Here is an 11,621-nt window from a genome sequence, read left to right on the forward strand (position 1 = left end):
CTTGTGTCTGGTGTACTTGCCTTGAGTTCCCACAAATGCAGGCTCTTCACTCTTGAAGCACTTCCCCTTCAGTGAGGGGCTCTTCCTGAAAAAACACCAAGTAGCAGGATAAACAAGGAAAATCTGAGAGAGGCTGGTTTTATATATCTAATGTGTGCTTCTTTCTTCCTTCATCTTCCTCTTTGCTTTGYCTAGAGATTTATACAAAAACTATTTATTATGTATTCTATTTTGTGCTTTCTCAGATGGAGAACCATAACTGGAGTTATTTCTGAAAGAGGTTAGCCAATCTGTGTGGTTATGGCTAATCCTTTTAGCATTGTTAGATAGAAGCCTTTGCAGTAGGGGGTCTTTTCTTTTAAATAGAACATCAAATAAATGGAAATAGGATTAATTATCTATACTTGTATTCGGCAGCAGGAGAAGAATGAGTCAAGTTGCGCTAAAAAGTTACGTGTTGATACTTTGGAGTTGCTAGCTTTTGTGGGATCAGTTTGACATTAATACTGGGATTGCTTCTCAGCTGTTGTCTTTTGTATGCAAGAAGATGGTGTTACTAACTCAACCACAGACCACCAGTGAGCTAGTACTGAGTAAGAACCACAGCATGTGAATATCTGGCTTCCAGCTTTGTGCCCAGATTGCCTGTAACCTCATGTCTTCTGTGAATAGTAAAGGCTGTTTTATGGGAAGCATTGGGAGATCTGTATCTGTACAATGCCCCAACTGTGTTTTCATGTCACACACAAATACTGTTTTTTGTATACTAGTAGGGGAGTTTTTGTTGGGGTTTTTTTTGTTTTTGGGGTTTTTTTTTTTAGCTTTACACCCTGTTTGTTTGTTTTCTCTTGGTATATGCAAGTATAAACTTCTCAGGTGTCTTTATCTGTGCTTTTTTTGATATGTTGAATCTTGCACCAATTACTCTGCTCTTCTTGCTAGTTCTGTTCTCAGCAGTCAGAGAGGACAAAAGTGCGTCTCTCGCTGGAGCCAGGCATCGGGTATGGTGTGACTCACGCAGATTGGCCATGGTGTAACCGGTGCCACGCAAGGGAGAAACRCGGCTCCTGGCTTGCGCCCAAGGACTTGGAGTCCCTGGCCTGAGAGCCGCACGCATGCTGCCTTGTGAAGGCCATGCCGGCTTTGCCTGGCTATAAGTTTGGGTCAGGGCTTGACCTTGTGCTCCTGAGCGAGCTGCCATCTTGTTACAGCGCTGTCTTTCGGTAGGTGTGTGCACTGTCGAACAAAACTAAAGCTGATGCTTGCAATGCATAAGCTCATGGTCATGGGGAAGGGCGGTCTTCTGCCCTGCACCCACTTTACTCCAGCTTCAGTTCACATCTGCAACCTGGTGGTTGTCTTTCCTGGAGAACTTCCTTAGGCTGCTGGTGCACTTCAGCTGTAAAGTGCACATCTYAGGGAGCCTTTTCCCATCAGTGCAGAGTTTCCAAGTGAGATGCAGCAGAGCAAGTATTTGAGCCGCCCCTGCTGACTGTGGTGCTGCCAGGCACCTGTGGAGGAGTGGGGGCCCCCACCTCGGTCAGCAGAGCAGCCCTCCAAGAAGTAAGTAGCAGGAGATGGAGGCATGTGCCCCCAAGTCAGCACTTTGCCTCTGGAGGAAGGAGGGTTTGTGGAGTCGCTAACTTCAGTTCCAAGCCTCATTTCCATACAGTCAAACTGATCTAATCTGTGCCTTTTAATAATTAAAAGAAAAACTTAAATGGAAGTTGGATTTTCGCTGCAATCAGGTTTTTGGCTACGTGTCCTGAGACATACTGTTCTTGTTGGCTTATACTGTCTAGTTTGCTTTAGTTTGTGAAATAAACCACTCTTCAGCAGGTGCAAAGCCTTGCGTTAACACTTACCAGGGTGTAGTTAATCCATTTTAAAAATTGAAGTTGAATCTGCATGGCTTCTACAGACAGAGAAAATCTGTTTCTCAATCAGTTGAAACTCTTCCAGTGTTGGGTTTTTTGTTGTTGTTGTTGTAAACGAAGCAATCAGTGGCTGCTACAACCTGTGCTTAGAACAGTATTTCTCATGGAGGTGGTAGTAAAACAGTGTGACAAATGACACCTCCAAGGTTTTGTTCCAAATAAATCTAGTGTCATTTTTTCAAGTTTCCTATGTGTGCTAGTGGATGTACCTTTRGTTTTTCTATATGTCTGTCTCCAGTTACTGCAAAATCCAGCACTTATTTAGCTCTAGGATTTCTTGATTGTCCGTGCACAGGCTGTCTGCCGAGGTGGAACAATAACAGCTGGCATGCAGCTGTACACCTTGGCCTGGGAACTTGCCTTGCAGCCGGCTAGTCGGGTGAAGGAAGGTAACTGAAGCGTTTTATGGTCCTTTTTCCTTAATGGTTTTAGCTGTTTAGAGCAGTGAAGCATAACCTTTTGTTGTAGTGTTAGTTGTTCTCTGTGGTCCGCAGGTTCTCAGTACTGCTCTTCCTGGTGGCACTTTGAGGCGCAGCTGCACGTAGCCTTAGGAGGCTCTGCCACTGAAGAATGGAGAAACAAGTCTCTTAACAGAACATTGATAAAATTGTCCTCCCTTTATCTTCACCTGGTTTGCGGAAACATCTGTCAAATGTCTGCTGACTTGTGAAAAATACGAACGATAACTGTCCTGCGTGACACGAGGACAGCGGGAGTCATTTCAGAAGTCCTGGCTGAAATTTCTTCAACTGCTGCAACAGAAGTACTTGCGTATCTGAGCAGCTCAGTGTCTGAACACGTTTCTAATCTTTTTGGAAAAGTTTTCTCATTGCTCCAAGCCATGTAGGAAGTTTCAGCGAAATTCTGTGTCTTGGCATGGGGTGAGCCAGGGCTGGGCTCTTGCTGTTCTGTTTTGCCACCTCCACAGGCTACAGTGCTTAATGCAGGCGGCATTTCTCATTCTGGAGTATTGCATGCTAATGGCATCCAGTGAAACATCTGCATTTCAGCTTTTGGTGCAGGAATGCTGTCAACCAACTCAAAAGAATGTAACAGACTGTGGAGAAGTTAAATTTATTTTCTTGGGGAGTGTATGAATCTCCTGGGTGGCTAGTTTGTGTGTATGGGAGTGGATGTTCAAGTTGCTGGAGAGAATCCAGTATGGAGGATGATCTGCTGATTGCCACAAACCTGTTAGGAGATAAAARGAGGGCAGGAAGGTGAGTTTACATTAATTCTCAGGGGAGAGGGAGAACTAGGTTAGCCTGTAAATCTTTACACTTTGTTGATTTGAAAAGTGTCTGGGAAACTTTAATCATATGGACCAGGAAACCTCAACCTTCATTCGTCTTTCCTGGAAAATAAGTAGAAGATTATTTACTCATTAGTTGTAATAACAATGACTGTGTTGGAGAAAAGACTTCATGAGTAGGAAGAGTTTTGGCTGTTGTCTAATTATGCAGGAATCAGAGGTACAAAATACACTATTCAGTGTGACTTCTGTGTCTTTGGTTAATACAGTTTGCCCCATACCTGGAAGAAATATTATCAAATCACAGTAGTGTTTGACTTGGACTGGCTTTAGATACAGACTTCAGATTSGTGTGTCTCATCCGAACTGTCATCCTTTTGGTATAGGGACACTTGTCAATGATGCCTATATAAGAGAATTATAGYTAGTAAGTTGTGTGTAGGTGTCTAGAAATCATTAGCTCTGTTTTTYCTTTAGGACAGCTCTTTTAGTAAATCTGCTGGGTATTTGGAGGTGGAGTTGGATTCTATTCCATCTGCCTTTGAGTTCTGTCTTTGGCCTTTTGCCCTGCCTTTGCTGGAGGATACTGTGCTTGCATTGTGTTCTATCTGTCTGATAAAACACATACTTCTAGTCCTACTGATGGGACTAGAGGAGATAATTCTCTCTTTAGAAGAGGCATGAGCTACACTGCAGCTCTCCATTCTTTCTGTTTTAAGTTGTTTGAGTTTTTCTTATGGGTTTATTCTCTTACTTGCAGGAAAAGCGTTTGATATCACATATGTACGCCTGAAGTTTCACACCAGTCGGCCAGAGAGCTTTGCAATCTACAAACGCACCAGGGAGGATGGTCCATGGGTGCCCTACCAGTATTACAGCGGATCCTGTGAGAACACGTATCAGAAAGTCAATCGGGGTTTTATTCGGACTGGGGAGGATGAACAGCAGGCCCTCTGCACAGATGAGTTCAGTGACATCTCTCCGCTCACTGGGGGCAATGTGGCTTTCTCGACACTGGAGGGACGTCCCAGTGCCTATAACTTTGACAACAGCCCTGTGTTACAGGTATGTGAATAGGACTAAGTTAATTAGATGGTCCAGGTTGAATCTTTGTCCTTGGTCTTTGTGGATAGGAGCCTTGTGCTGACTGTGGGCTATTCTATCACCCTTAACTCCTACTGAACAGCAGGTAAGCCAGCATGGGCAATCCAAAGAAGTGCTTTTGAGGGAAGAGTTGTACTCTTGACTCTACTATAAGTAAACTTAGGGTACAAAACAAAATCAGTAGTGTGAAGGATGACTTGTCATTATGTACTGTAGAAATCTTTAGAAAATGGATGCATGCCTCTTTCAGCTTAGAAAAGAGCTGTAGGCCTTTTGTTAGTGTTTCAGATATAGGGGCAGGGGAAGATGAAGCTTGTATCAAATAGATAYTTTATGCATTTATGTGTACTTTTGAGCACAAAAGTTTAAGAAATGTGAGAGTCTTCTAAACAAATTGAAGGTTATTTGAAACTTTGACTTACCCTTTTATATATGAGAGTGAGGGGCTTGGGTTTTTTTTACTTTTTAGTTTCTTTTACTAGTGGTTTGAGGATGGGGATAGAGTTTTCTTTTGGGGGGTTGTTTTTTGTTTGTTAACATTCACAGTACTAGTTGGGTGGTGGTATGGAACACAGCAAGAGCAGCAATGTGTCTGGTTTACTCACCGTTTTTTCTATGCTGCTTGATGACTTCTCCAGATTATACTGTAACAAAGAACTGAAGCAGTGGAATCATCCCAGTCAGGCTTACCTCCTTCCTTTGGGAGCTATAATCAGCATACCCTCAAATCAGCCTCTCTTCCCTCTTGTCTTAAAGTAGTATAGAGCCCACTGAGGTCTGAACACTCAGCAGGTTTTGGGATTGTGCGTCTCTGTGATCGTCAGCCAGTAGGCAGAAAAGCAGAATCTGAGGATTGGTTACACAAACAAAAGTTAAGAGGAATGAGAAAGAGAAGAATGCTGAAATGAGAACGAACCAGTTTGGCCACCCTGTTCCTGTAGCCAGACCTTGCAGAGAACAGGATCTGGTCATTAAGACGAATGGGAAGATTGTAAGTTAGTGATATGATGAATAATTTTGTGATTGACTTCCCTATGTAAGGAACTAAGACCTGACCACTAGTTTACCTAATATATGTATGAACATCTGGCATTCMTTTTCAGAATTTAAGTCAGCATTTTTTTTCCTCAGCGTTTCCATACATTTATGCCAATGTTTATAATTGAACAAATATTATTACACAAGTGAAGAAGCGACCCAGCTGCAGTGCAGTTGTACATGCATGGACGTTTTTCCCATATTCTTCTTTATGGCATTTGAAAGAAAATTGCATTGCAAAAGCTGTAGTGCAGACAAGGAGATACTAATAGCAATCAGTGGATGGGGACAGGCTGCATTTGTTGGCTGTTGTTCGAGAAGGATAGGATGCTGTGATAAAGATGCTGTGTAAATATTATGAAAAGCTCTTGTGATCTAAGTCAGGTCTGCCTGTCTGTTTTTCTTCCTCAGCCTCTCTCACTCTCATTCAGCTGTTAGTTTAGGTCCTTGTGTCTGGAGGTATGTGTCCAAGGTTGAGTGTACCCTAAAGCTTTTTCTGTTCTTGTACAGCTTTGCAAGGGAACTGCAGTTAATTAGATGCATGAAGTAAGTCACCTCATAGACTTACCTGTACCTCACTCTTGGCTGAAGATGTTATCCACTGCTTTTCAGCTGAGAGCAGCCAAGGCATGAAGAGGCATTGGTAAGAGTGTGCAGAGATAAGTGTCGAGTCTGGAAAACACATCTGAACCAAGAGGATAAGATGTGAGGCTTCTTGGGGAGGGATGTGCAAGATCAAGGTACAGAGGCAAAAATTATTAGCTAGGAACACGTGACTGAATACCTACTGGCATAACTTAGCTGGCGGTTGTATTCATATATAATACTAATGTGTACTTGAGGGGTATTTTTGATGTTTAATCTGATGGAATTTCTATCTGCTTTAGGAGTGGGTAACAGCTACTGACATTAGAGTGAGCCTCAATCGTTTGAACACATTTGGAGATGAAGTTTTCAATGATCCAAAAGTTCTCAAGTCCTATTACTATGCAATTTCTGATTTTGCTGTGGGTGGTAGGTAAGTAAACAATAAACCTCTGTATTTATTTGAACATTTCAGTCAGATTTACTACAATGCTTTAAAGGTTTTGATAAGGCTGATGTGCTACTATTAGGCTCTGGTCCTTATTGATTGTCCTACATACTGTTCTGCTTCTTACGAAGCTCGTAAATACTCGTTGTATATAATCTCTTGGGACTATAAATTGAAGGGAAGGCAGACACTGAATATTTTTCCCTGATTGTATCAAATGCTAAAAGGTGGTGGTGAGTGACAAAAATACAAAGCAAACCAAAAAAAATCCAACTTTTGTGTACCCAACGTTTTGTTATTTAATTTTTTGTATGCATTTAACATATTGTTAGTAATTGTTCCCTACCTGTATCTGTAGCCYATAATAATAGTTGAAAACCTCAGACTCTCTGCTTTGCTTGTATTTTGGGAAGTGTCTCTTATGTATTGTGCAATACTGTGGTTCTCTCTTCTGTTCCTTTTGCCAAAGTATCTCACAGAATTTCTTTKTTTTATCTTAACTTGTTTGGCAATAAATTGTTCTTGTAAACAGAGTTGGGACCGATGCAGTGTTTTAGACTGTTTGGAGAGAGTAGCCCTGAGATGGGGATTTGACAATGTGAGGCTTTGCATTTACTGTGCTGTTCCAGTATGACTACCAGTATGCGGTGTTCTAGTGCCCATACTTGCCTATCTCAACCCTCTGGTTTTCCCAGTGTARCTGGTGCTTTTAAATGGTTTGTGGCCCTTGCCTGTCCTGCTGGGGGAAGGCAGATTAACAGGGCTGTTGAATTTCTTGGGACAGTAGCACAAAGCCAACATGCGCATCTTTTCCTGGACTCTCGTGAGAGATAAGCTATGGAGAATATAATAGTCTAAAGCCAAAACAATTTTTGCTTCTCATGCTCAGTTAAGTAACACTTAATTCTAGAGGAACTGGAGTATAACTTTCTGGTACTTCTGAAGGCCTGCCTTGATCATGCTAAACCTATTGGTTTCACAGCAGTTGCATTATCAATTTTGCTCTGACCTTATACCTTCAAACTTGCCTAGCTTCCATGGGTTGTATCTTCAGGTCTGAGCTTTCTTCTTTTCYGGATTGCTTTGTGAATGACTTAGATTTCTGGAGCTAAAACATCTCTTCCTTTTTTCTGTTAAACAGATGCAAATGTAACGGTCACGCAAGTGAATGCGTGAGGAATGAGCTTGGAAAGCTGGTGTGCAACTGCAAACACAACACGTTTGGGGTTGACTGTGAAAAGTGTCTTCCTTTCTTCAATGATCGTCCATGGAGAAGAGCAACAGCAGAGAGTGCCAATGAATGTTTGCGTACGTGACCATGTTTGACAGGAAAATCTCTCACGGATTTGTTCCCCTGCCTCTGTTGACATCCAGATGCCAACCCTGCATTGTTTTAAGTCTCAGCTACAGTTAGCAAGTGTTAAATATTTTGAATGCAATTTTCCCAGTGACTTGGGAGTACATACTCAATAGACTGACTGTAGGATTTGTGCTCCCAAGTCGTGAAGACTCCTTTAAACCCTCTCACAGCATCTGGTTACATGTCAGGTTATGGAGTGCCTTAAGTATGAATTTGAATAACGTAGCGACTTCTATCAAAGACCTGTCTGCGCTTTCAGAGAAAGAGGACGAAAGTCGTCTTTGCCTTTGAGGCAGAGCTGTAACTGAAATAACCAGATGGTATATTCTATCTGTCATTTAAATAGTGTGTCCTTCTTGTTCAATGATGAAGCTAATGGTTGCAGATARGCTGTTCCTGTTGCTGTGTCATGGGAGATGTCACATTCTCCTGAGGGAACTGTACGAGTAAGGCACTCTCAAAACAAACTCAGGTCCTTGCCTCAGAGTATAATCTGATGTGAAAATACTATCAATTTCATTTCATTATTTGCTAGGCACATGCAGATATTTCTGGGAGTATTCTTTTGGGTTTGTCATGGGGGTTCTGGTTAATAGACAGTGGGAGGGTGTAAGTGTGTCACACACTTACAKTTCAGTGATGTCTGTGCTAACAGACTTAGGCGCTATCTTCTGTGAAGGCCTGGGAAAAGATGCCTTTAATTCTTAATGAATGATACAGACTGACTCTTATTCAAGGCAAAGGGTAGCCTTATTTCTGGAAGCGTATTGTTAGATCTGTAAACGTGGGACTAGAACATACCACTTGGGTGATGCACTCAAACCTCTGCAGTTCCATGCAGATATGTAATAGGGTACGCAGAACGTGTGCACTCAACTTCCTACAGGTTATAAGGTGGCAAAATGGAGACATAGGCAAAATATAAAACTGAAGCACAAGTTCTTTATCAGCAAAGATATTTCACGGGGTTGTTCCATTCCTATCCTGATGGAGCTTTTTTCATAGACCCATAGGTAGGGGTGTCTCCTCCTTACGGAAGGGAGCAAGCTTTAGGAAAGAGGTGTACAACAGAAATATATGGACTTGTACTTTATAGGACCCATAGGAAAAAAAAATGAATTTGGTRTGCTGGGGTGTAATTGTCCTTTCAAAAAGCTGATCTGGTATCCAGAGACTTGCTCTTGCRTTTGAGATCATTGCTTTTTACAATTATTTCATGTGATTTTGAGACTATTGCGACAGTTCTGGGCTTCAGATGAGTCTGTCTGCAACTGAATGCCAATTTTTTTTTCCTTGGTCTTGTGTTACCGACCACAACTCCTGGTAGTTTACTTTATGGGGAAACTTTTTCAGACAGAACATTTTCTTCCTATCTGACCTTTATGTGTACTGATAGGTCCCAGCTGTCTGGTCAAGGCCCATAGCTTCACTTGACAGACCAGTGAAACCCGTGTCTTGTTCTCTCCTGCTTCCTAGACAGCAGGAATTTGTAATCCATCTRTGTTGAGAGGAGAGACTTTTTCCTTGTAGCATACCGCAGGGAGGCAGCTCTCATCGTTGTCTTCTCATACTTGTTTGCATGACTGAGACGAGCAGTGGGAAGGCGGGAAAGCACACGTCCATTGGTAGAGGAGCAGAGCAGAAAATACTGGCTTTCTTCCAGACATACCTGTTGGTGGTCTGCAGAAAAATTGGTGTCACTGAGGCTTGCTCCCCTGCCTTGTGGAGGAAGGGAATTAAAATACTTGAAGCTGTGCTGATGATTGGCGTGGCAGTAGGAGGTTGTGCGGACTGACTTCCTGGTTAGAGCCTGTCCCATTGGTATAAGTGCTCTTTCCTCTTCACATCCAACCACCATGAAACCWTGTGTCTTTTCCCTTTCTCTCCTTGCACAGATGCCTCAAGGGGTTCTGGGTGTCAGTCTCCAGATAGCCAGATGTTCTGCCAAGTCCTGTACAACTTACTGTTGAAGTTTGTCTAATAGGTTTTGTGACTGTCAGGGATAGGATAACTTCATATGCTGTAAACTGACTGTACCTATGGGTTTTTCTTTCTCCCCACAGCTTGTAACTGCAATGGAAGGTCACAGGAATGTTACTTTGACCCTGAGTTGTACCGCTCAACAGGCCATGGTGGTCACTGCGTAGGCTGCCTGGATAATACTGATGGCGCCAACTGCGAAAGGTGCAGGGAAAACTTCTATCGCACTGGAAGTGAGGAGGGATGTCTACCTTGTAACTGTAATCCAGTTGGTAAGTAGGAATAGAAAATTTTCTGCTTTTATACTTCCATGGACAAAAAATAGCCTTTCTCTGTTAYGCAGCTGACTTGAAACTGTGGTGTAAAAGCCTCCCTTCCCCCTTCCCCCATGTTTATTGAGTTGTATTTTGGTTATAATTATCCCAAAATATGACGCAGATGAGAAAAATAAAGTTCATGAAGCAGATAGTTTACTCTGCAGCATTTACTGTTTCAGATGTGTTCTGGAATAGTTTTTATCCCCCTGCCTATCTGTTACCCTGGACAAACCCAGCACTAGAGATGTTATTTAAACTCTTAGTAAACCAGGTGACATGAGTACATTTTTCTGAAAATGGTTCATCCTGATGAACTGCAGTGAACTACAGCAGCATCAGAGTCTTTCCTACTTTGTCTCTAAGAACTATAAATATAAATCAGTGACACTTTAAAAAAAGAAACAAGGTTGGGAACCAAAGTCAAGTTAAAATATGTAGCTTAAATTCCTTAAAATAAATTTGGCATTAGAGCAGGTCTATTGTAGTCAAGTGCTTCCCTTGACTTGTATAGAGTGATCCTATGACTACATCAGTCCCACAGCAAATAAGAATGAAGCAAACAAAAGGGTAACAGTAAGATATGATGCGAGTTTCCAAAATAGAGTAACCGGAATAAATTGCTTGCAGCATGCCTTGAAAGCAGCCGCTGAGAGGTCTGGCATAAAACTTCTCCTATCTAATTTGGGAAGGGAGTTCTACAGTTGTGAAATTTTTGACCAAGAAAGGCCTCTTTCTCCCTCTGTCCGCTTTCCCGGATTCTCTTGTTGGACCTTATTTTAAGATGCATTTGTACTGACTGTTGGTGGCAGCTGAGGCAGTCAGAAAAGTGGGCGGGAAGAGGCAAAGCGAGAAAGAAGATTTTTCAGGTATTTAGGGCCAAATTTCAAAGGGCTTTATAACTTAAACATCAGCTTGTATCCTGTGGCACACTGGTATCCAGTATGTATTTGAAGCTAATGGATTGATTTAGGTTGGTATTTTTGTCCAAGTACTGTTTTTTTCCTAAATAATCATAAGTTGGACAGCAAAGGGGATTTGAACTTTGTCTGTATATGGTAAAAGTTCTGTGAGTCCTTCTGTCATAATAATTGTGTCTGCCCTAATCCTCTTACAACTTTTCACTTTGCTGTAATCTTTTGAGAATGAACTGAAGTGGAAAAAAGAAACTATTCCTTTATTTTAATACACTTTTTGTCTGGTAGTTAACTCTTGCAGTGCTGACAATTTCTGGGCTACTCCCCAAATTGGTGCCTGGGAGAAAACATTCTACCCACCATGGATTAAATAACTTTTTTTTTTCTTTTGTACAAGTCCACTTTGAATAGAGTACTACTTTTGCGGAAGATGCTCTGTCAAAAATCAGAGTTTTGCCATGGCGTTTAGTAAGACTAGTAGTGSAACACACAACCTCTCCCTCAGAGGGCCTGTTTAGTCTTTAAATACAACTTGAAAATCAAGGAAGAAAAATGGAGTATGAAAGGGAGAGATCAGAATACCCACTGGCAAAGGGGAAATGAGAGTAGGGATAACACAAAGGACCTAGAGAAGATGTCAGAAAAATAGTGTATTGGAAATTAAAAAAAAAAAAAAAAAAAAAAAA

At 41.8% G+C, this 11,621-nt stretch overlaps 1 protein-coding gene across 1 annotated transcript in view; it reads left to right on the top strand.

The window, feature by feature from the left end:
- Window positions 1-11,621, top strand: part of LAMC1 (laminin subunit gamma 1) — a 79,776-nt gene that overhangs the window by 49,202 nt on the left and 18,953 nt on the right. Inside the window, exons 2-5 of the mRNA XM_085299666.1 lie at window positions 3,950-4,254; window positions 6,219-6,349; window positions 7,506-7,672; window positions 9,788-9,976. Of these exons, the coding sequence (XP_085155792.1) occupies window positions 3,950-4,254; window positions 6,219-6,349; window positions 7,506-7,672; window positions 9,788-9,976 (792 nt within the window). The remainder of the gene's footprint in view (window positions 1-3,949; window positions 4,255-6,218; window positions 6,350-7,505; window positions 7,673-9,787; window positions 9,977-11,621) is intronic.

This window comes from Rhea americana, unplaced genomic scaffold (assembly GCF_003343005.1).
Source record: "Rhea americana isolate MKP2758 unplaced genomic scaffold, rheAme1 scaffold_151, whole genome shotgun sequence".
NCBI classification, from domain to species: Eukaryota; Metazoa; Chordata; class Aves; order Rheiformes; family Rheidae; genus Rhea; species Rhea americana.